General features: G+C 44.8%; 1 protein-coding gene across 11 annotated transcripts in view; it reads left to right on the top strand.

Moving 5' to 3' along the window:
- MTA3 (metastasis associated 1 family member 3) overlaps positions 1-25,177 on the top strand; it is a 222,919-nt gene extending 197,742 nt beyond the window's left edge. For 6 of the 11 annotated variants that reach the window (XM_042933131.1, XM_042933130.1, XM_042933132.1 and 3 more), the window contains exons 15-17: positions 1,859-1,945; positions 4,682-4,828; positions 21,579-25,172. In XM_042933131.1, the coding sequence (XP_042789065.1) occupies positions 1,859-1,945; positions 4,682-4,828; positions 21,579-21,604 (260 nt within the window). In that variant the 3' untranslated portion in view covers positions 21,605-25,172. Of the gene's footprint in view, positions 1-1,858; positions 1,946-4,681; positions 4,829-20,717; positions 20,792-21,578 lie in introns of all 11 variants that reach the window. The other 5 variants (XR_006200862.1, XM_042933139.1, XM_042933135.1 and 2 more) reach the window with 5 other exon arrangements.
- Positions 25,178-25,649: the final 472 nt, after the last annotated feature.

Here is a 25,649-nt window from a genome sequence, read left to right as displayed (position 1 = left end):
GAGAGGAGGAGAGATTCTTAACCAGGCTCCACACTCAGCACAAAGCCTGAAATAAAGCTTGATCCTATGAACCATGAGACCATGACCTGAGCCAAAATCAAGAGTCCAATGCTTAACCAACTGAGCCACCCAGGCAACCCCCATGCTGCTTTTTAATGTTTATTTAGATTATTCTTCCAAAATATGCTTAGAATTTCTTCTTATATTTTCACTACTGTTCAACAACAGGTGAAAATTTTCGTATCTTAATAATTTTCCTTCCAAAGGAAATCCACTGAGCCAGAAAAGAAATTGGATCATTTATAGTTATCCATGGTTGTATAATAATTAGCCAGTGCTTGGGATACATATTCAGATTCCTATTACTTGAGGCTGTCTGCAGTATGTGCTTTGTTTATTATAAATGGGTTTTTTTAAATACTATTTTCCCACCTCTTTCTGTTTAATAGTTAAAATAGTTTCCTTGGTGGGGCACCTGTGTAGCTCAGTCAGTTAAGTGTCCAGCTTTGGCCCAGGTCATGATCTCACAGTTCTTGAGTTCAAGCCCTGCATTGGACTCTCTGCTGTCGGGATGGAGCCCACTTCAGATGCTCTGTCCCCTTCTCTCTCTGTCCTTCCCCTGCTCATGCTCTCTCTATCAAAAATAAATAAAAAACATTAAAAAAAATTGTAGTTTCCTAGGTGAGAGGGCTAGAGCTTATGAAAAAGTTAATTTTTAATTTTAAATGATTTGAGACTCCAGATTGAATTGCACATTTTAACACTAATAGTGCAGAATATTCCAACGGATGTCAAAAGCAATTTCCTGTAGGTACGCCTAAAAATGGGGTCTCAGCCACAGAAAACCTACAGAACATTTTTGTCAAGTATTTGAAGGTGGGGAAAAAGCATAAACGTAGCAAAACAATATCTGCTAAAACTACCTTGTTAAGCTTTATGACAATACCTGCAAATTTAAAAAACATTTCAATACCTTTTTTATTTTTTTTTTTTGGTCCCTTCAAATTGTATTTTCGTAACTTAACTCTTTGGTGTGAGAGCAGTCATGTTCCACATCTACTCTGCCACCCTAATGACAGCTAATTACAACACAGACAGTGTTTGTGTTGTATGCTTTATTTTTCTCCGTCAGAAGTGTCTTCTGGTAGGGTATGAGGAACGTGATGTGAACTTTTATGAATGCTAATATCCATTCTCAGTATCGTAATGTTCTGACTAATGGATGACATACTCTGTCTACATACAGGGAACCTTTTGAATCTCAGCACTAGTGACATCACAGTAGGATATGAAGGATAAGAAAACCAGCAATAAAGCCAGTGACCCACTTTTACCCGCGTGAGGCTCTTATCTAATGGACTTGAGTTTAATCAAGAGAGATGAAGACTTCTCAGCGGAGCCTCACTCCCATAGGTCAAGGATGGCCAAGTGTGTTGCCTCTGTCAGCTGTCATTTTTGTTTTCTATGCCAGATTCATCTTACATGAGGACTGATTTCACATCATACTGCCCAGAAGTTTTTCTACTGTATCGAAGCAATGCCATGGCTAGAAAGGAAGCATATTTTTACTATTTTGCCGATAGGCCCACACAGAAACAAAGCACATGTGTAAGATGTGTGTTAGCTATACTCCTGTGAGGCTTTAAAGTGAGTGTTCTCCAGGTAAATCCTTCATTCAGTAATTGGGAACCAGAACTAGAAACAGTTTTCTCAAACCCAAAGGAAACTATGCAGGAATCTGGTGGATATTTTGCATCGTCGTCCACTTGAACCTTTTTTTTTTTTTTTCTGCAGTGTGTGTAGTATAGGTAGCGAAATCAGCCTCATTGGTTGTCTCCGTGTTTCCTTCTCTCCTCAGATGCAGACAGACATGCCGAACTATCTGGAAGCCCACTGAAAAGCAAAAGCACTAGGAAACCTTTGGCATGTATCATTGGGTACTTAGGTGGGTATTTTCTAACAGAGGGAAAATTTCAAACAACAATTTCGGTACCTTCTAAGTATTTGGCTACTCTAAATTGACAAGCACTTAAACTAAATCCAAGCCTTTCAAGTAGCTGAAATTGGATACTTTCCTATATATAGTCAATTTATTTTGTTTTAGAAGCTTTTCTTTGTATTACCAAAACATATACACACGGCATATGCACACAGTTATGGATATGTTTACTGTTTCCCCCAAAAAACCATTAAATAAAAATGTAATGTATATTTATGGATATAAATACAGATAAAGCAAAAAGAGGAAAATAAGAATCACTAAACTTTTAGAGGATGAATATTCTTAATGTTTTGATTTAAATCCTTCCACTTGGCTTATTTTTTTTAATGAGATAAAAGTGGTTTTAACCCACCTTTAAAAAATATTTATGGTTTTAATGTACCAATTAAAGTTACTTTGAAAGGGAAACATTTGTATTGCTTTCTGGTTTTTATCATCTTATTTAACTTGGAAGTTGCCAAAGGTGATGGTTCCATATACATGTTGAAATAGCACAATTAAGAATAGTATTTGTAAAAATCAGTAGGCAGTCACCCTCTTTTTGTTTTTTGCGAGTGTTAAGGTAATTTACAAAATAATGGTTCCTAAAATGGTTCCTGGTATACGTAGGAGCTATAATGGCATGTTTTTGTGCTTCTAATATTCTTGCTTTTTTTATTTTCTCAGTAAAAGTGAAAGAGGTACTCAGAGTTGCATTGAAACTTATTGCTCTGTCAGAAAGATACACGGTTATGAAGTGTTCAGACTCTAGACACGCCTTTAAAATTCAAAGTGTAGCCTTGAACTTGGTATATTATCTCGTCCTCATCAGCACATCCAAAAGTCAGAAGCTCACAGCTCCCTCTTTGATTTTACTTGGTCGCCTTATTTCTTGTTTTATTTCTCAGAGCCTAAAGAGTTGCTTTGATAGCCCCCGAAAATATCACCTGGTTATCATAGGCAGGACCTAGTCATGGTGATCAAGTCCTTGAAGGTTGCTGTCTGTATTCCCTTGCAGGACGTAAGCCTAGAAGCCCCTTCTCCCACCATGCAAGGAAAAGTCTCTGATCATAAGAAATAGAATTATTTCTAATATTTGCATATTTCTAATATGCAGCTAACATTGCATATTAGTTTTTCCACGGGTAATTGTGTGTTCCTCCTATGGGCAAACTGGTCTTTGTGCCTACTACATAAGCCCAAAGCTGTCCTCTTCTTACCAGCTGAAACACATCCCTACCTAACGTATTTCTGAGTTTTTACTACGTACAAGACACTATGCTAATTGATTTGGGGGAACACCAAGATGAGTAAGACTCTGCCCTCCAAAATCTTAGTTTAGTAGGGAAAGCACACAGGTAAGGACAATTAAGCAAATGATTAGCTCCTATAAAGGAATTACAGGCAATATTCATTGGACAGTTAGAAGAAGGAGGAGTGACTTCTGATGATGAGAGTTCCGGCAGCCTACATGGAGAAAGCAGTATTTGATCTCAGCCTCGAATGATAAAGTAGTATTTAAATAGGTAGAACAATAGGAAAAAAATATTTTTTTTTCCTTTCTGAGGCCAAGGGAACTTCATAAATAAAGGGTTCAGTGAGTCCAAAGGCAAGTTGTCTGGTCTGGAAGGAGTGTAGTGTGGAGGTTGTAATGAAAAGGTTGGCAAGCCTTCAATGCCACGGTGAAAAAAAATCAGCACTCCATTTTGGTTAGCCCTTGATCTGTTCCTGAATTTGGGCGAGTGTAGAGTTTTGACCAGACCAAGATAAAGTACTTGTAACAATCCTAACCGTTTTTCCTGAGTTTCAGGAAATGAGGCTGATATCCTGGCCCTCCCCTGGGAAGACAGGGTGGCTTGTGCACACTTGGTGACTCAGGATCAGTAAGCAGGTTTAGCTTTGGACAAGAGGTGGTCCATATCAGTAACAGACTGAGATCCTCAAATCCAGTTCCTATAGGCTGCAATTTCTGTCCGCCTGCTTTATCCGAAATACGCAAGTAATTCTGGGCTATGTGGCCGACAACAACATACTTGATGTAAACACAGTATGCCACATGCATGTTATCGTTGTGTGATATATCCTCCATCAAAGCTTTTCTTCCACTACGTCTTGACTGTAGAATTTGGAGTTTGGTGTCAGGTTTCAGCTGTATCCACATGTTCTGGACTGGATGTGATTAACCCTGGTCCTAAACCCTGGTTGCAGAGCCAGATGAGGAATCTTGTTTTTCAGAAATCTCTCACACCCCAGACATGCTGCATGCTATGTTTTTGTTTTGATGGAGCAGAGTTAGTTTTCTCTGTCAGGCTACTTCTCCAGATAATGTTTACATTTCTAAAACCTTGAAGAGTTGGCTGCCTTATTCCCTTAGTAAATCTGTGTTTCAGTGACCTTCTGAAGTGGCAGTGGCTTTTTGTTGGTGGTTTTTGTTGTTGTCGTTGTTGCTTGTACTCCCAACATGAAGCTCAGAGCTCCAGCTAGCAGAGGAAGAGGCAGCTCACTTTTGATAAGGAAAGCCATGGTAACAGCACTTGAAGCTGAATCATTATGGAGGTCCTTGGGAAAACAGGCTGGCTCATAAGGAACTGACTCTCAGCTCATTAAGAAGTAAGATGTGTGCCTATTAGGCACTGTAAGTGCACACAGAGATTTTTAATACCATGCTCTGAGTTGAGAAACCTTTTCTCCCCCTGCCAGAGATCCATCCTTCGAAGAAACCTAATGTCATTCGATCTACACCAAGCCTGCAAACCCCCACTACCAAGCGGATGCTAACCACCCCAAATCACACGTCTCTGAGCATTTTGGGGAAAAGGAACTACAGTCATCACAATGGCCTGGATGGTATGTAAGCCCAGGAATCCTGGGGAGCGCTGGTCTGATAGGCCAGGGCCTCTCTGCCCTTGTCGGCTCTCAGCATGTCCCATGACAAATGCAAGACGTGTAGCAAACAGGTTCTTCTACCCTCTAATTGAACTGAATGTGTGGTAAGGGGAGAAGAGGGAAGGCTGCCGCGTGCCACAGTGAGGACATTTTGCCAAGTGATATTCACCTCAGAAGGGGCCCTTTCCTCACATTCCCTGTGAGGAGACTCGTTTGGAGAGGAAGTCTGTATTTATCAGGTTGCCTCTGCTAGGCGATAATGTTCTTGCTGGGATGCATACTCACTGCTCATTTATGTTTTCCTTGAGCAGAAGGGACGATTTCACCTTATGTCTGAGGCAGCCGTGCTCTCTGGGGGGAGGGTTCTTCAGCATTCTGCGGATCATTTTGCATTTGGCATTTGTCCCCTACTTCTTTCACCTTATAAAATTTTTTTTAATTGCTCAAGAGTGCTACAAGTCATGAAGGAGATTGCCTGGGTGATGTCTCAAATACAGAAATAATAATTTGTTCGAAATGGAAAAGCTGAGAAATATCACCTCTTATCCAAAGTACTTCTCTTGGGGCTTGGCCCTATAATGACTCTTCAGGTGGAATTGAATTATCCTCCCCATTTGGACCATCAGCACAAGCATAATAAATCATGCAGGCAGTATATACTGTTCATTTCAACAGTCCTGGAATTTGAAGCTGTCTTGATTGTTGAAATGTTGGTATTTATTTACGAGTAAAACTCTCTCCAGGCTTTTCATGTCTTCAGGGCTTCTAAATTCCTTCAATGACAGTAAATTATTTATAATGAGGCCCTAGAGCAGGGATGTGGAATAGACCTTCTAGTAATCGTTTCCTGTGGTTGTTTTCCTTCAGTATGACTTTCCGTGGTCACAGTGATGTCAAAATGGATAAAAAATTGTGGGTGAAGAGTTTAGTTTGCATTTATAGGATATCAATATGTTATAGATATGACTTTCAAGAACTTAGCTACACAGTAGTCTTGCAGGATACTTCTTCGCTAACAAGGACATTGGCCATTTTTGCCACAATACGCCTGGTATCTGGATAGCAGAAGACTAAGGACGGGTTGTGTCCAAATGTGGAGATTGGATTTCTTTCCAGCTTTTGCTTGCCCACAGCCTGGGGCTTTTGGATTCAGGCTTACATGGAATCAGGGATCTTTCTTTTCCACCTCACGACCTCTCTGGCCTCTCTAGGTGTATTGAAAGCAGAAATTAAGTTCCAGTTCATTTGATACATACACATGCATGTACATCTACACTTTCTGGTAAGAAGACTCTTGTAGTGACTACAGTTGGAATAACAGCTCTCTACTCTCTTTTTCCACTTGGGCCCAATGGTCACACTCACACTGGGCCCCAGTCCTAGCCCCGCATTGCAATTCACGTTGCTCTTTCCTTGTATCACAGCTACCTATATCTTTAGAATTTCTAAAAAATGCCACCTCATAGTGTTCCCTCTCTACGCCTGTTTGCCCCATTTCCTTCGGAAGATTGCTGCTGCAAGGTCATTGCTTCTCCGCTCCGAGCAGGAGGAATGGACAGGACGTACAATGAATCCCTGGTGTTATGTTTTCGGAGACCTTCAACCTTGTTTAGGGAAAGACACTCATCTCATTTTCTGGAAAGACCTAGCTGTTGAGACACCTTTATCCTTCCATACCCTTTTGTCTTTGCTCTCCCGGCATGGTATGGAGAGGAAGGCTGGATGACATGTGCCTTACCTGTGTTATCTCATTTGATTCACGTGACAGAAGGTTCTACGGGGTCAGGGCATTTAACTGTTTTGCATAACATTGTATTTCTACTGCCTAGCACAGTGCCTGGAACTTAGTAGGTGTTTAATCAATGTTGATTGAATAAACGAAAGTGACTGAGAAAAATGAGACCTAGAGAGAGGTAAATTAAATTTTCCAGGGGCGCCTGGGTGGCTCAGTCGGTTGGGCGTCCGACTTCGGCTCAGGTCATGATCTCACGGTCCATGAGTTTGAGCCCCGCGTCGGGCTCTGTGCTGACAGCTCAGAGCCTGGAGCCTGCTTCAGATTCTGTGTCTCTCTCTCTCTCTGACCCTCTCCCGTTCATGTTCTGTCTCTCTCTGTCTCAAAAATAAATAAACATTAAAAAAAATTTTTTTTTTTAAATTGTCCAAAGTTACCAGGCACTGCATAAATGGATTGGGATTCCTATTCAGGTGTGGCTGATTTCAGAGTTTGCTCTTAACCACGGCTATAAAAGAAGTTGTGGCTCTCAAATATTTGTCAGCAAAGTAGAAAACGCAGAAGTCGTTCTCGCTAACTCAACGTAAGAAGTCAATATTGCAGGTCTTGGAGGACAGAATAGGTGACGGAACATGGTGAGGGGCACAGGAAGCAGCCGCCATCCCTAGGGCTGGGAGAGCAAAAGCAAGCAGTTGCGGTTATCACATGCTAGAGGCTTGAGGAGGCCCGAGGAGCTAGAACTGAGGCCCCGAGGAAAGGCGCTGCTCTGCGGGTGCTGGCATCTCTCAAGTGTGATGAGGCTGGTTCCGGCAGCGTGAAGCAAAGCTGGGAACGGAGCAAACTGCGCCTGCTATGGGGCGGGGCGGGGGGGGGGGGGGGGGGGGGGTGGGGGGGTGAGGCGGGAGCAGGACCCGGCAAGCGCCTTCTGTGGCTGCCAGCCTTACAGCCTCCCTCTAGCACCCCCTACTGGTGTATCAGGGAGCCAGATGGCGAAGGAGAAGTATTTGCAGAGTCCCAGGCCCAGCGTCGCTAAGCTGAATTTAAATGGATGGGTGTGGAGCTGAGAGACAAGTGTAAGGGAAACACACATTGTAGAAAATGTCCCCATTTATTTTTTTATTTTTTTTTAATTTTTTTTTTTTTTAACGTTTATTTTTTTTTGAGACAGAGAGAGACACAGCATGAACGGGGGAGGGGCAGAGAGAGAGGGAGACACAGAATCGGAAGCAAGCTCCAGGCTCTGAGCCATCAGCCCAGAGCCCGATGCGGGGCTCGAACTCGCAGACCGCGAGATCGTGACCTGAGCTGAAGTCAGACGCTTAACCGACTGAGCCACCCAGGCGCCCCGAAAATGTCCCCATTTTTGTACTCCCAGTGAAGCTTTTCCTTGGGATAAAAGGTCTATTTCTTATTTCCTTGGGACATAGGATCCAGACTAACCTGAGCTTCCAAAGTGAACTCAAAGTACTAGGGGAAAAAAAAATTAGGTCAATAGTGAGTTTTCATGAGATAGTCAATACCATCACTTACTGGAATTGATGGATACAAACTCATGGAAAAGCCTCGCCCTGTGATCCAATAATAAAATCTGTTAGCATTGCTACTTAATTACCAGCATGCCAGACAGATGAGCACACCAAACAGGATGTTGATGGACAGAACTAATTTAACTGGAAACAAAACCTGACTGTACTGAAATATCCAGATATCTCAGCGTTAGGGCTTCCTGTCCCCTTCTCAGGGGCTTGCCTCACTTTATTCACCCTCCACCTTCAGCTGGAAGTTCATGATGATGGATAAAGAGGCTCTGGATTCCTGCTGGTAGGAAGGATTTTACCTGACATTTAAAAAAAAAAAAAAGGTGGGGGTGTGCCTGGGTGGCTTAGTTAAGCGTCCAAATTCAGCTCAGGCCATGATTGTTGGGCTCTGTGCTGACAGCTCAGAGCCTGGAGTCTGCTTCAGATTCTATGTCTCCCTCTCTCTCTGCCTCACCCCTGCTTGTGCTCTGTCTCTCTCTGTCTCTCAAAAATGAATAAATGTTAAACAAAAATTTTTTAAATGATGGGCAGCTTCTTATCATCTTCCTGAAAGTCACTGTCTTTCATCTGGCCCTGGCCTCTTAAAGGCACCGATGGTTAGAAATCAGACCTCTGTGTCTTCTGTTAAGCTTAACCCTTGGCACTGGGCCACACCCAGCCCTCTGTGACTCCCCTACTGGAACTTAAACTCCAAGGGTGAAAACAGAATCTGCATACGTAAGAAGCCTCATTATTTGGGGTCAGTAATGGCAGGAAGAATGAAATTTCAAAACATAGACTTACACAGCTCCTTACTACTGTCCGCTATACTCCAGTCTTTCCCGTCAGGCGGTGGGCCAGTAATGTGCCGCCTGCCATCACATGCTTTCCAAATCCTATCTCCTTTGCTGACTTGCAGGTGCTTTGGTGACCTTTTTATTGCCAGCGAGCCAAGTACCTACCACATTTGGCTGACTTGGTTAATTCCACGTAGCTGTGAGTAGAGAAAGCCCTGAGATCAGTGGGGAGAGAAGAGCAATTACTGGAAAAAGCCTTTCCATGTGTGAGAGCCCAAAAGAGAGGGCAACAGGGCAGATGGGATTTCTCTGTGCCACGGGGGAAAACGTACCTCTAAGTGTTTGGAACCATCTAGGATTAACTGCTCACTTCTCTGATTACTTCCTGTGTGGCCTTGGGTGAGTCACTCAGATTCTTGAAACCTGTTTTCTCCTCTGTAAAGTACAAATTTCATTTGCCTTAATGGGGTTGTGATAATGATTAAAGATATTGCGTCTACCTTATACCACTTGATCTGCCAAACTCTTTTTTTTTTTTTAAAGATTATTTTTTAACGTTTATTTATTTTTGAGACAATGTGAGAGACAGAGTGCAAGCGGCGGAGGGGCAGACAGAGGGAGACACAGAATCTGAAGCAGACTCCAGGCTCTGAGCTGTCAGCACAGAGCCAGGCACGGGGCTCGAACTCACGAACCGTTAGATCATGACCTGAGCCGAAATCAGATGCTTAACCAGTTGAGCCACCCAGACGCCCCTGATCTTCCAAACTCTTTATGAGATAGTTGTTATAACATGCATTTTAATAATGAAAAACCCCAGGCTCAAAGAGGTTGAGGGATTTCACTAAAGCCACACTGCTAACAAGCAGCAGAGATGAGATTTAAACTCCAATCTGGGGTTGTTTCCACTTGGTGTATAAGGACCAGGATTTGTGTGCTCAGTGCAACAAGTACCTGGGAGATGTTTATGTTTTCTCCATGTTGGAGATGGGTGTGTGTTTGTGAATATAGAGAGGAACATAGTAGGTGTTTTTCTGTACTTAGACTGTGAGGTATAAGCCATGATTGTCTGATCAAAGCTATCCCTCCATCTCCTGCCTCTGTGAGGCTTTTCTGCCCGTAACATACCCCCTACATTTTCTGAAATGTAGGGCATAAGAACTATATTAGTGTCAGAGAGAGGGGAGAAAAAAAGAAACAAGAGAAAATTCACAGAATCACCTAAAGGTGAAATGTGTTTAAATTAAATTATAGGGTACACCCAGCATTGACTCTGACTCATGGTAGGTATTCATTAAGTGCTCAGATTCTATCCCCCCACCCTTTTTAGAAGAGCTATTTTGAAAATTGTTAAGATATCAACCAAAGTTTTTGTAGTCATATGTGGATTGTATATAAATAAAGTGTCAACACATTTATTTACATTTATTTCTGACATAAACATAGGATTTCCAAAAAATGACTCATGGGTTTGCTTGGAAGTAAATGGGTGTGTTCCAAAGTATATTTGCACATTAGAAGGGCCCAGTATCTATAAAGAGAAATTGCCTTTGATTAAGCTATTTAAAGGAGTATTAAAGACAGGAAATCAGATTGATAAAGAGGGCTCATTTAGCCTCGTGTAGGCTCCTGCAGTTAGAGACCCTACAGCAGAGGGGATGGAATATCACCATCCTGAGACAGTGGAATCTTTTTCAGAATGAGGGCTGAGTCAGAAAACACTCCAGAGAGGAGAGAGAGGGGCTGACCCCTCTCTCCTGACCCCTAAGAAGATGCCCTGGCCCTCCCCGCCCCAGGGAGCAGATCTTTTATTCTGCTGCACAGGGACAAGCGTCTGGCTGCTATGTCTCTGTCTTTATCAAATGGGGACCCTAGAGAACAACTTCTGTTTTGTAGTGATATGACCGAGGGGACATCAATTGGAGGTGTGCTCTTATCATCTTTTTCTGAGATGATACAGCTTTTGTCCCAGGGGTACTACTGAAGCCGGATTCAGTGTGTCGGGTATACCAAAGCCAACAGGCTCAGGAGAGAGGTGAGTTATCAGTGGGACAGAGTCAGGGCATCTGAGCCAAGGAAATTGATGAATGGTACAATAAACTCCTTTTTAATCTGCTCTCTTCTGGCTTATTTCCCCTGGGGTCTGTGAATACAGTGCAGATCCAGGTTTTTTTCCTTATTTGTTTTCCACATTGAGTAATATCATTTCTCTAAGTCTCCTATGAAGAGGGTATCCAATGTGGATGCCTCTAAGTACAATATTATGATCTAGGGTGTGAAGACTGTCCTTTGGACGACTTGTTTCTGACTCAGTGATTCAATAGCTCCAGCTGTTTGCATCCCAACTCCGGAAAATGGGGGGTGGGAGGTCCACTGTACCAGTGAGAGCAGTGAGAACGCTCTGGGAATGCTTCTGCTGTCTTCACAAATCCCAACAAAAATAGACTTCCAGCAACAGCTGATGGCATTCCTAGGCACACTTGGGCCCAGGCCGCCTTCTGTCAACATTTTTATATCATTTCAAGAGACTTCATGTTTTTTTTTTTTTATCTTCCAAAATAGTGTTTATGGAAGAACATCAAGTGCCCCTGGATTTGCCTCTGATCTCCTTGTCTCAGGATGTAATGTTACAACCTGGTTTAATAGATAAAAGTGACTTTGAATTTTTTTTTCAGTATTTTCCAATGGATCATTATGGCCCCAGGGTTTATTGAATGTCAAGTAATTATAGCAGAGTACCTAATATATCTAGAGAGTTTCGGGACATAGAAGCATTATCTGAGGGGAGTGGATGCCATAAGGTGGCATTGTAGAGAAAGACCCAAGTACATTAGGCATGAGTAATTAACAACTTGGTGTTTTGGAATATTCTGGAAGGATGTCAAATCGGCCACCCCTGGGACCATTCCTGAGTTTACTAATATCAGTTTCTTCCAGAGAATACTTTTATCCTATTCCTGAGGGAAATACTAGTGTGTGAGCCTGTCGGAGGTCTATTCTTGACACCCTCTCAGCAATATGGAGATCTTAGAAGAGTGGCAGAAGTCCATGGTAGTTACTCAAGGGTCCTCAGCTCTCAGGGGCAGCTCTGGTCTCCTCAGTCAATCTCTGTTTGCCTGCAAGGGTCATTACAGGAAACCTTTTTTTTTTTTAATTTCTTTTTTTTTAATGTTTATTTATTTTTGAGACAGAGACAGAGCGTGAATGGGGGAGGGTCAGAGAGAGAGGGAGACACAGAATCAGAAGCAGCCTCCAGGCTCTGAGCTGTCAGCACAGAGCCCGACGTGGGGCTCGAACTCACGGACCGTGAGATCATGACCTGAGCCGAAGTCGGACGCTTAACCGACTGAGCCACTCAGGCGCCCCAACAGGAAACCTTTTTAACCAACCTGTCCCAATGTATTCCCATTCTCAGTGACATGTAGAGGATGAATCTCTGAGAAAGAAAGGGAACCCCTGACTTGAGAGCTAAGTCCTGGTTTTTTTGTGGGGAAAGGTGGATGCTTGGGAAAGGAAAGTGAGGGAGACAGCAGAAGAAGGGGATTAGGTCCCTGAGAAACAACTCTTCCTTAGAGTAAGTGTGACCCATCCATCAAAAGAGCAGACACAGATGTCTGAGAAAGGCATTAGGACATCAGTATTAGATCTTGATACCCCGAGGAAGTAAAGATCAACTCCTGAAATCAACTGATTTAGGTATCCTCCTGAGCATTCTCTTTGGGTCCCAGGATGGAGGTGAGGAGTGTTCTGAATCTGCCGGGGGGGGGGGGGGGTGCCCAGAGCAATGGAAATGGAAGGATTTGTCACAGTCCAGTTGATTTGGAGACCTCCCACTGGGTTCATTTTAAGCTTCCCAATCTTGCTCTTTATTATTTTCTTTTCCTGTTTCCTGTTTTCCCTTCCAGATGACTGAGTACTCTTTAAGCTCAGAAAACATCTGAGTTATAATTTATGCATTTTTCTCCCTCAACCAAATATTTATTTTTATCAACAATTATTTACATATAGATGAATATGAAAAGCAATTAATGTAGAACTGAGGAGCAAGCTTGAAGGCAACTTTGTTAAATGGAGGTGCCTGAAGAAGATAATCTGAGAAGACTGTTTCCATGACAGTCTAACTGCAGCTTCACTGAGTGACAACAAGGAGCCCCTTTCCAGGGCAGCTGGGGAGCAAGGCCAAGAGTGAGTTCTGGGGAAACAAGGCTGACCACATTTAAGGTATCTGGAACTGTAAAGTCAGCAGAAGAAAGGGTCAAGATGTTGGACATTAGACCTATACTGGTCTTCCGATTTTCTTTTGTCTCTCCAGTTTTATTTCTCTGTGTCTTTTTGTTCTATTTTCTGGGAGACTTTCTCAAATTTACATTCCAACCAGATTTGTCTATTTCTCCCTTTATTCTGTCAGTTTTTGCCTTAGTATTTTGAAATTCTATTATTGATGGTATATATAATTAGAATTTTTAGGTCTTTTGTACCTTTTTATCACTGTGAAATGATCCTTATATATATTCTTATAGATATACATATATATATATGTACATATATATGTTATATACATTTTTTTTTTTTTAAAGAGAGAGCATGAGTAGGGAGAGGGGCAGAGGGAGAGAGAGAGAGAGAGAGAAATCTTTTTTTTTTTTTAATTTTTTTTAACGTTTATTTATTTTTGAGACAGAGAGAGACAGAGCACGAACAGGGGAGGAGCAGACAGAGAGGAAAACACAGAATCCGAAACAGGCTCCAGGCTCTGAGCTGTCAACACAGAGCCCCACGCGGGGCTCGAACTCATGGACCGTGAGATCATGACCTGAGCCGAAGTCGGACGCTTAACCGACCAAGCCACCCAGGCGCCCCGAGAGAGAAAAATCTTAAACAGGCTCCACGCTTAGCACAGAGCCCAGTGCAGGGTTGTATCCCACAATCCTGGGATCATGACCTGAGCTGAAATCAAGAGTGGGACAGTTAATTGAGCCAGCTAGGCGCCCCTCAACTACACATATTTAAAATATACAACTTGAGGGGTGCCTATGTGACTCAGTCGATTAAGCATCCAACTCTTGATTTCAGCTCAGATCCTGATCTCATGTTTGTGAGACTGAGCCCCACTGACAACCATAGTGTCAGCATGGAGTCCACTTGGGAGTCTCTCTCTCCCCTTCTCTCTTTGCTCCTCCCCTGCTTGCACACACTCTCTCTCTCAAGATAAATAAACAAACTTTAAAAAAATAAATAACGGGGCGCCTGGGTGGCTCAGTCAGTTGAGTCACCGACTTCGGCTCGGGTCATGATCTTGTGGTTCACAAGTTCGAGCCCCGCGTCGGGCTCTGTGCTGACAGCTCAGAGCCTGGAGCCTGCTTCCGATTCTGTGTCTCCCTCTCTCTCTGACCCTCCCCCCATTCATGCTCTGTCTCTCTCTGCCTCAAAAATAAATAAACGTTAAAAAAAAAATTTTTTTTTTAATGAATAACAATAAATGTACAACTTGATAAGTTTAACATATGTATACCCCAGGAAATACCACAATCCCTTATCCATCCATTATATACTTAATAAACTTATCCATCACCCTCAACAACTTTTTTTGTACCCCTTTATAATCTACTCTCCCACCCACCCCATCTCCCCACATCATCTCAGGTGACCACTGATCCACTTTTTGTCACCACAGACTATATTTTTTAGAATTTTATATAAATGGAGTCATACAGTACGTATTGTTTGTCAGTTTCAGTAATTTTTTTTTTAGAGATCTTCAAATTCATTGATTCTTCTGCAGTATTTTTTTTAAATTTTTTTAACGTTTAATTATTATTCAAAGACAGAGAGAGTCAGAGCAGGAGCAGGGGAGGGGCAGACACAGAATCTGACACAGGCTCCAGGCTCTGAGCTGTCAGCACAGAGCCCGACGCGGGCTCGAACTCACAAACCGCAAGATCATGACCTGAGCTGAAGGCAGACGCTTAACCAACTGAGCCACCCAGGTGCCCCTGCAGTATTTTTTTTTAAAGTAAACTCTATACCCAACATGCAGCTGGAACTCATGACCCAGAGATCAAGTCATATGCTCAACTGACTGAGCCAAGCACACGTCCCTCTTCTACAGTATTGGATCTGCTATTATCCCATCTAACAAATTATTCATTTCAGATTTTGTATTTTTCAGTTTTAGAATTTCCTTTTAGTTTTTTTATATTTCTCCTAAAATACACCATCTTGTTACCCATTACGTTCATCTTTTTTTTTAACGTTTATTTATTTATTTATTTTAATTTAATTTTTTAAATTTACATACACATTAGTTAGCATATAGTGCAACAATGATTTCAGGAGTAGATTTCTTAATGTCCCTTATCCATTTAGCCCATCCCCCCTCCCATAACCCCTCCAGTAACCCTCTGTTTGTTCTCCATATTTAAGAGTCTCTTATGTTTTGTCCCTCTCCCTGTTTTTATATTATTTTTGCTTCCCTTCCCTTATATTCATCTGTTCTGTGTCTTAAAGTCCTCATATGAGTGAAGTCATATGATATTTGTCTTTCTCTGACTAATTTCGCTTAGCATAATACCCTCTAGTTCCATCCATGTAGTTGCAAATGGCAAGATTTCATTCTTTTTGATTGCTGAGTAATACTCCATTGTGTGTGTGTGTGTGTGTGTGTGTGTGTGTATCTTCTTTATCCATTCATCCATCAATGGACATTTGGGCTCTTTCCATACTTTGGCTATTGTTGATAGTGCTGCTATAAACATGGGGGTGCATGTGTCCCTTCGGAACAGCACACCTGTATCCCTTGGATAAATACTTAGTAGTGCCATTGCTGGGTCTAGGGTAGTTCTATTTTTAATTTTTTGAGGAACCTCCATACTGTTTTCCAGAGTGGCTGCACCAGCTTGCATTCCCACCAACAATGCAAAAGAGATCCTCTTTTCCCGCATCCTCACCAACATCTGTTGTTGCCTGAGTTGTTAATGTTAGCCATTGTGACAGGTGTAAGGTGGTTCTCACTGTGGTTTTGATTTGTATTTCCCTGATTATGAGTGATGTTGAGCATTTTTTCATGTGTCGGTTGGCCATCTGGATGTCTTCTTTGGAGAAATGTCTATTCATGTCTTTTGCCCACTCATTCACTGGTTTGTTTTTTGGGTGTTGAGTTTGATAAGTTCTTTATAGATTTTGGATACTAACCCTTTATCTGATATGTCGTTTGCAAATATCTTCTCCCATTCTGTTGGTTGCCTTTTAGTTTTGCTGATTGTTTCCTTCGCTGTGCAGAAGCTTTTTATTTTGATGAAGTCCCAGTAGTTCATTTTTGCTTTTGTTTCCCTTGCCTCCGGAGACGTGTTGAGTAAGAAGTTGCTGTCGCCAAGGTCAAAGAGGTGTTTGCCTGCTTTCTCCTTGAGGATTTTGATGGCTTCCTGTCTCACATTTAGGTCTTTCATCCATTTGAGTTTATTTTTGTGTATGGTGTAAGAAATCGGTCCAGGTTCATTCTGCATGTCGCTGTACATTCATCTTTTTTTTTATAGATTATTTTTCTCTTTGTTTTTGGCTAAAGTTTATTTATTTATTTATTTTGAGAGAGAGAGTGCACACACACAAACATGAGAGAGAGAGAGAGGGAGAGAGAGAATCCCAAGCAGGCTCCGCGCTATCAGCACAGAGCTCAGTGAGAGGCTCAAACCCACCATGAGATTATGACCTGAACCAAAACTAAGATCCAAACACTTAACCAACCAAGCCACCCTGGTGTCCCTATAGATTCTTTAACAAACTTATAGAGAATATTTTCTTTTTTTATGGTTTTAAATAATTATCTATTAAAAATTTTTTTTAATATCTATTTATTTTTGAGAGAGAGAAAGAGTGTGAGCAGGGGTGGGCAGAGGGAGAGGGAGACACAGAATCCAAAGCAGGCTTCAGGCTCTGAGCTGTCTGCACAGAGCCTGATGTGGGGCTCGAACTCACAAACCATAAGATCATGACCTGAGTGGAAGCTGGACACTTAGCCAAATGAGCCACCCAAGTGCCCAACAATCATCTATTTTTTTATGTTTTTTTTTTTTTTTTAAGTTTTAAAAATTTATTTTGAGAGAAAGAGAGAGCAGGGGAAGGGCAGAAAGGGAGAGAGGATCCCAAGCAGGCTCCTCCCTGTCAGCTCAGAGCCTGAGGCGGGGCTCAAACTCTTAAACTGTGAGATCATGAACTGAGCTGAAATCCAGAGTCAGATGCTTAACTGACTGAGCCACCCAAGTGCCCCTATAGTGAATATTTTATATCCATATCTGCTAATTCTAACATCTGAATCATTCATTAGTCATTTTCTACTAACTGTATTTTGTTTTGGTGGGTTGATCAGGCTATTAGTTTTTAACGAATACTGGTCAGTGTGGATGATAAGTTTTAGAGACTCTGGATTCTGTTATTTTCCACTGCAGAGTGTTGCGTTTTGTTCTAGCAAACAATTAAATTGGCAGGTCACTTTGATTCTATGCAGTCTGGTTTGTTTGTTTGTTTGTTTGTTTATATTATTATTATTTTTAAAATATAATTGTCAAATTTGTTTCCATACAACACCCAGTGCTCATCCCAAAAAATGCCCTCCTCAATGCCCATCACCCACTTTCCCCTCTCCCCCACCCCCATCAACCCTCAGTTTGTTGTCAGTATCCAAGAGTCTCTTCTGGTTTTATGCAGCCTTGGTTTAAAGCTTTAATAGGTCTGGTCTATTTCAGTTTTGCTCTGAGTTCCGTGAGATTTCAACGGAAAGACCAAGCTGTTTGTACAGCCCTTCCCACTTGTCAGAACTTGAACTCCAAACTCTGTCTTCCTAGTACTAGACAGCTGCTGAGGTTGCTGCTCAGCCTTTGTTAGCCTTCCAGCTGATGTTTCCATCTGGGCTTCTTAGGGTCCCACCTCACAATTGCATAGTTCCAGAATCGGCCAATGATTTGAGGGGGATTTGTATGTAGATATGGCAGCTTCCCTTTCCCTGTCCTCTTCCTTTCCAGACCTCCTCCTGTATTTCCAGCTGTATTGGCAGCCTCAAACTCTGAACTCTCCCTGATTCTTCAGCCCGCTTAGATTGCAGTTTTCTGCTTGAGCCATTTCCCTTTTGTACTGGAAAACGTGCCCACAAAGGAAAAGCCAGTTAAGGGTGGATCTCCCCTAATCTCACTTTTTTTTTTTCAAGGACCATATGCCCTCCAGTTTTTGCCTGATTTTTGGTTGCTCTCCAGAATCTTCAAGGAGTTTTTTTTTGTTAATATTTTATCCAAAGTTTGTTACTATTATTGGCTGGAGGGTTAATCTAATACAAATTAGCCCACCATTATAGAATGCAGAATTCTTCAGTCTTTCTATAGGTTCCCTGCCAGCTCCCCTTGGCTCTCTCATGTTTGTTTGCTTGTTTATTTTTTTGATAGCATACTGTTTGTGTTTCATGGATACTGTATCTTTTTTTAGTCTTCTGAGGATATTTATAGCATTTTCTGTTTTTTAAGTTTTCTTCTCCATGAATAGTATGTTTCTTCCGATTTTAATTCTTCTCTTTGTTCTTTGTTTTGGCCTCTGACGTTTATGTTGCAGGTTTTTCCCTGGTGGCCTGTGGTTGTCTACGAATGTTTAAGAGTAGGGGAATAGAATCAGACTGAAAGCTCTGTGCTCTGCTTATGGGGTGAGACTGTAATACACTTCCCAGTATGGTGATCAGGCTGGACTGTTTGTTCGGTGACTCAAATGCCACTATCTCATAGGCTGGTCTCATAGGCTGGTCACATTTCCCAGAGAAGATTCTTCCCATCTATCTTAGTCCATTTGGGCTGCTATAACAAAATACTGTGGATGGATCACCTTTAATAACATAAATTTAGTTCTCACAGTTGTAGAGGCTGGGAAGTCCAAGATCAGGGTGCTGACATGGTTGAGTTCTGGTGAAATCCCTTTTCTAGGTATCAGACTGCTGACTCCTCTCTGTGTCCTCACATGTTAGAAGGGGCTAGGGAGCTCTGTGGGGTCTCTTTTATAAGAGCCTTAATCCCACCCATGAAGATTATGCCCTCTGAGCACTTCCCGAAGGTTACCTCCCAATACCATCACATTGGGCATTAGGATTTCAAGATAGGAATTTTGTGGGGACACAAATGCCATACCATAGAACAGTCTCTCCCCCCAAAGTTGAAGGTTTAGCTGCATGCTTTCTGGGAGCTAAATGGGAAGAAGGCTGGAGGTCTCACCACCAGTAGGCATATGTTCACTTGATTCCTCAGTTTTGGAGTAGCCAGCCCTGCCCTCAACTGTGCTTGTTGCCTAGTGTCCCCTAGGACTGAGACCCTCTGTCGGGTCCTCTTCAGAGGATACACACTCAGACTTGTGGGAGGCAGGCAGTTGCGTAGGGGTATGGAGTCAGGAGGGCTTCTCGGGGTCCAGCTGCTTCTCAAACAGCCTTCAACTAATCTCCCTGCTTCAGTATCTCTCCCTCACTGCCAGAGGTCTCTAGTGTTAATTCCTGAGCCACTTGAGAGCCCTTTAGACAAATTGGGTTCTTGGCTTTCCACACTGCCAGCTTCAGGTCTGGCTTTCTTGAGTGCGTAATCTGTTATCACTCGTATATCTGCTTTCCAGCCTCCAAAATTCTGATGGTGGCTTCTCCTCCGGGTTACAGAAGGGATGGAAATGAACTCAGAATCCAGCAGCTGGAAACCTTCAAGAAGGTTGCTTTCATTGCATTGGTTAGAGCGTAGAATCTCCAAGTCCGTGGACATGAAGTACTTCTGAATAGTTTAAACCGAGAGGGAAATGTTTGTAAAAAAACAAGTGCTTATGAATCAGGGTTAGTATAGACAGAAGTAGCAAATGCAGATTAATGCTTTTGAGAATGTATTTATAAGCAAAAAGGGGAAATGATTTGGGCTATATCATCTAGGAAGGAGACCTGAGAAGGAGTGTCCATTTTGTCCTGGAGCTCTGTGCTGTGCTGGGGCCTCTGTGTCTGGGCCCCGCATATGGCTCTTGTTCCTTGCTTCAAGGAAATGCAGTGGGACTGAGGAAGCTCTAAGCGCAGGGCAGTGAAGTGATAGCCTTGCAAGGGCAGATGGTAAGCACTGGGATTCTTCAGCCAGGAATGCAGAGAGGTGACATATCTCAAAACCACGGCCAGCGTGAAGAAGGCAGGTGTGAACCTAGATGCCAGAGGGTTGCTTTTGAAACTGAAGCAGGTAAGTTTGGCACAAATAAAAGAAAGCACAGTTCACCAAGGCAGGTCAAAAACTTGGGAAACTATTACAATTGGCTCTTCTTGCAGATGGCTTAATTCCACAGGGGCTGGACAAAAAAATGAATGACAGAGCACCCCCCCTCACCCCCTGCAAAAAGAGAGAGAGAGAGAGAGAGAGAGAGAGAGGGAGAGAGAGAGAGAGAGAGAGAGAGATATTTCTAAGAAATATCAGAGGCTCTGACACATACATAACCCTTCACTTAGACACTGAAGAGGACAGTATGCTCTTACTGGGACGGATGGAAAATGGGGCAGCTTGGTGTAGTAGGGAAATCTTGACCTGTATTAAGAAGATCTGGGTTCAAATCCTCAACTTACTCGCTGTATGACCTCGAGCAAGTTCCCACCCTTTCTGATGCTCACAAGGTTCTGATGAAAGTTAAATCCTGCAGTTATATATCCCATAGTAAGTTCAATAAAGCGAATGTTAGCCTGAGTCCTAAACTCAATTATCTGGGTTTTTATTTAACACATATTTGCCAAGCCCTATCAACTACCAGGCTGTGTACATATATCTCCCCTATTCTAGAAAGGCTCATGAAGTGAAGGCGCAGCTCTGCTCCATCCTGCAGACCTTCCTCAGGATGGCGGGAGGCTGTGAAGGTGAGCGTCCCTTGTCCTCTCCTGGTTGCAGAGTGGCATGTGATGGGAGAGCATGTCTGAGCACTTCCTTGGCTGGGGCACCTGGTCCCATCTCAGCAAACAACCCCCACTGCCCTCCCAGCCACTTTCCTAATAACCAAGCAAAAGGTTTCACAACCTTGTGAGTGATAGCAGATGACGATGATGTGGTTTGCAGGCCACTTCTGCTTTTCGTTTACTTGTTTCTGTTGAGAGTCTCTAGGTAACCCACCCTGGGAAGGAGAGTTGAAGGTTTTGGGGGGAAGCAGAGGGGGTGGGAAGGAGGGGCCACTATGACACCGTGGGTGTTTGAGGTTCACTCCCCTCCTGTAGGAAAATGTGTTCCTAGCCTCTGAGTGCCCACATCACCGTGATGAATTATGGTGACTTCAGATCACACTGTGTCTCCTCCAGGCTAATTGTGCTCCCCACTCCTCAGTATCTGCTCAGAGACGTTCCTCGATGTCGGTTTGATAAGCCCATCAGCACCTGCCTGGTATGCTGTATGCCTTGGCCGTGACCACCAAACCCGCCCATCCAAAACCCAGCTTTTAAGATACTTCAGTGTCATTCACATATTTTCTTGGCCTCAATTAGACTTCCCTCCAGCCTTAAACTACCCTGTGAGCTTTTATTTGAATTAATGCCAGACCCCCTTTCCTTGAAGTCTGTGACACTGTTGGTGGGAAGGCTGATTCTGTCCTTGCTCGCGCCTGGCCTCCTCCATCAGAACTCTTTTAACTTTGACCCTGTCTCTCTCCTTCCCCAGAATTCACATGCTGCGTGTCGGACTGAGCTATCCCTGTTTCATCCTATAAGCCAAGACTTGCTACACTGTCCTGCTGATGTTCACAGTCGTGCCTGGGAAGGAGGCAGCCCCATTTCCAGTACATCTCAGTGGGAGACAGACACATGTGCCCCCTGGAGACTCGGTGGGGCAGGGGAAGAAACTGTAGGAGTGCACGTCCCCAAAGCTGCATCTCCATGTGTGAATCCGTGTCACCTCGCTTTCCTCTCAGAGACCTCACTATCCCACGGCGGGACCTGCCTGAAAATTGAGGGGACGAGGGAGCCCCTGCACCTCCTCCTTCTCTAGCCCTCTGCTCCTAGGCCCACCCAGCGGTTCCTCGGGCAGCGGGGCTGCTGAGAGCTCAGATCTGCGGCTGCCCTGCATGTGTCCGCTCAGCCCTGTCGTAGGCACCACGATGGTGTACAGGAGGGACATGGCATCTTTCTGAATGGATTTTTCTTAAGAAATGTGCCAGTGTTTATGCCGTTCATGATATCCCCCCATCCTTGCCGTTACTGTCACTTGGCTTTCTCTCAATAGGCTTCATCTTTATATTTTTTAACGGGGAAATTTTGCTCCCACCCCTGCATTCTATATTCGGCTCCCCCTCCTCCACCCTTCCTAGGTACAGAATTATGAGATTCTGACAAAAAAATAAGAAAATCGTTTTTGGTAAGCCTGTGAGCTCTTCATATCACGTGTATTCTATTGTCGGAGAGAGGCTGGTGTCCTCTGGTTCTCCCTGGTCTCAGCTCCAGCAAGAGCAGGTGTTTAAACGGAGTCGAGCGTGTATATCACTGTGACAAGCCATTCGTGTACTGCCCTGTTCCCTTACAGCCCAGCCAGCCACCAAGGACTTGCAGCCAGGTTGGTCCTTCCACGAGTCACAAATCACCCAGGTTTGTTTTAAGCAGACGGAATCTGTTTGGCCTACGAGGGTGAAGTGAGAGATCTGTGTGTGCAGGTGAGTGTGTATGTATGACCACGAGCCCCCCACCTTTCTGGCCCAGACAGTTCTGTGAACACATGTGCCTAGGCCCCGGGAGACGTGCCTGTGACCCGGTTTTCCCTGGCTTGGGTTCTTCCTGTCTGCCCTCAGCACCAGCCCTCACTGGCACGGCAGGCTGGCCATTCTGCGCCACTGTGCACACAGCTGCAGGGGCAGGAATAGCTTAGTGCCCCCCCCCACCAGGCACATGAGTCTGGCCACTCCCCTGTCCTCCATTTCAGGGACAGGCTGCAGGGCACAGGCTCACGGCACCGTGAAGGAAAACTGGAGTCTGGCCTTCCAGCTGTCCCTGGGGTCTGCAGCTGGATGAATGGCCAGACAGCCAGGTGGTTGCAGGACAGAATGACTACAATTGAGTTGACACTCCCCCCTACCTCCACCCCCCCCCCTACCCTGACCTCCCAAGCAGAGTGCAGTATCGCTAAAATGACGACACTGTAGACATCCAGATCCTCAGAGGCTGGGTTCAGCTCAGCAAAGAGAACACAGTGGATGACGGCTGAAGGCGATGCCGAGAGATCGAGCTGCCTTTTCCCTCCAGTTCTGCAGCCAGCATGGCTTCTCTTCTAAGGAGCTGCTTCTCACCTTTGGCATTTGCAAGGGTGACCTGGGGATGTTCTCACCACTACCAACTCTTGGAGCTGTTTTGGGTTGTGGCTTGGGGCCCCGATGGAAGGCCTGTGTCAGAGGTGTCCAGGGAGCAGGGCGGAGGTGATAGGCATCGCCCTCAGGGTTCCCTGCAGAGAAGTCCCCTCCAAAAAGCCCTGGGAGAAGAGGCAACTGGCACTCTGCCTCCCATGCCACATGGTGTGTTCTCTCTAAAGAAAGACATGGGAAGGCTGTCTTGTGTCCCGCCCTGGATTTATTGTCACACACGGACACAGAAGGTGCAATGGCTCCCTGGCCCTTACGCACACCTCTCCTGACCCATGTGATATGTGACTGTTGATTAGAGAAAAGTCTGCTGCCCATGACTCTGCTGCCAGCTTCCTTCTCTCTGCCTGTTGGGAGAGTCCCTCCTCACCCAGGCCCAGGAGATTTGGAGTTGGGGGCCAAGCCTGGTCTGAAAGGAGAACAGAGAAGCCCACCCACCCCAGTTGTAGCTCCCATTTAGCTCTGGGACACATGCAGTTTGCATTGAGCCACATGTACCAAGAAAGCTCTTCACCTTGTAGTAAGAACTCCAGGTTCTTCAGCCCCATCCTCCTACAAAGAGGCCGTTGACGAAGATCTTACGTTCCCATTTCATCTCTGGAAAGTTCCCAGCATTCTGATTGAACACTCCACGGACTGGAGGAACGACCCCCAGGAGCCTCTAACCTTTGCCTTGGCCGTTCTGAGCAGTTGGTGCTGAGAGGGTTTCCCAGCCACCCCGTTCCTGGGGCCCGAGTGTCACCATTGTGCAGTGAGCTTGTGGGGTGGACATGGCCACAGCAGACGTGCCCAGTGGCACTCGCTGTGCTGAGCCTGATCTGTGTTCCCTTGGTTGAAGACACAGAAGTTCACAAGCCATCTTCCCACTCTGCCATCACCACCTGCCCACTCCTAGAGATGATGTCAAAGAGGAGGACAGACTGGTTTTCAGCCCGCCTCTCACAGCTGTACCTTGCCCACAGCCCCGTTTCTATCAGTCAGCGTCCAACCGGGGAAACAGAAGGCACTCCAAGTATTTAAAACAGAGGAGCTTTAATCCAGAGAACTGTTGAACACAGAAACAAGAAGAGCGGAGAGGCCGAACAGGAGAATGAGGGGCAGCCCAGAGGTGGAGAACGACAGCAGGAAACTGCCACCACCCGAAGCTGGTGGGACATGGGGAGAGGCTATGTTACCAGAGCACGGGGACTAGAGCCACTGGGAGGAACTGGGGCCCACAGAGGCCGATCTCGTGGGAGCTGGGGCCATGGGGAGGCATGGTCCCTGCCGGAAGGGTCCCTACTCCCCAGGTGTGGGGGACAAATAGCCTGGCTTCTGCTTTCCTCGTGCTCTGTAGTTTCTTCAGGTGCCTCTCGTTAGTTAAACCCCACTGGAAGCCAGATGACCTGGGGTCCCAGGAGAAGCTCGCTGCAGTGGTCAGGCCCACCACTCAGAACAGAGCGGGGGAGGTAGAGGAGAGGGTCTGAGGGCAAGCAGGCTGGGATGTGTGTGGCCTCCGTCTGCCCTGTGTCATGTCCAGCCTGGTGTTTATGTTCCCACGCTATCCTAAGACCCCGATGAGGGTAGACAGAGGAGCTGCCCCTGTGGGGGGTTCATAGATTTCACTCACCTAGAGAGGAGAATGCTTTTGGAAGGGAGGGGGGAAAGGCTTTATTCTTAACGGCTGTCCCTATTTTCCTTTGGGGGAATTTATGCATTTAGCAATCCCACCTCACCATTCCCCTCAGGAAAGCCATGTCCTAGTTTTCTGTCCATCCCTCTCCTCCATTCCCTCTGTCCCCAATTTCTGATTTTCCCTGCCAGAGGACACTAGCCTGGACCATGCATCAGTGGTCATGAGTGTTTCCCCAGGATAATTCATTCAGAGCGTGATATTGCAGTGTGGACTGTCTGTCTGTAAGTAGATGCCGTCTACTGATCAGTTTGTATCGTGTTTCCAATAAATTTCTGGAGATGATGCCTGGTTTTATGCTGTCCTTTGCTGGGATGGCGGCTCAGCCGGAAGGCTCAGTGCACGCTCGCCCCAGCGCTCAGCATCAGGTGCTCCTTGTCTTGGGTTCCCTGGCCCCCTCTGTAGCTCACAGGCCAGGCTGGTTAGGCTGATTTCCCCCCAGCCACACTGAGACTCTCAGAGGCCTTTCCCCAGGGTCTGCATTTTCCTCTACTGTCTCATAAGCCACATCCTGAGGACATGAAGCTAGGTCACTCCAGGAGGTGGCTGTTGACCCCTATGTCCCCTGGGCCTGGAGGTATGAGGAGAAACCTTCCCCATCAACCACTCCTGCACTGCTGTGCCCAGTGCTGGGTTGTGGGGCTGTGTGCTGGGCCCCCGTGTGAGAAGAAGGCTACCGAGCAGGTGACATGGACCCAGGAGCTGCACATTACAC

The sequence above is a fragment of the Panthera leo genome, chromosome A3, assembly GCF_018350215.1.
Source record: "Panthera leo isolate Ple1 chromosome A3, P.leo_Ple1_pat1.1, whole genome shotgun sequence".
Taxonomy (NCBI): Eukaryota; Metazoa; Chordata; class Mammalia; order Carnivora; family Felidae; genus Panthera; species Panthera leo.
The sequence above is the reverse complement of the archived record's forward strand: the minus strand, read 5'-3'. Positions and strand labels throughout refer to the sequence as shown.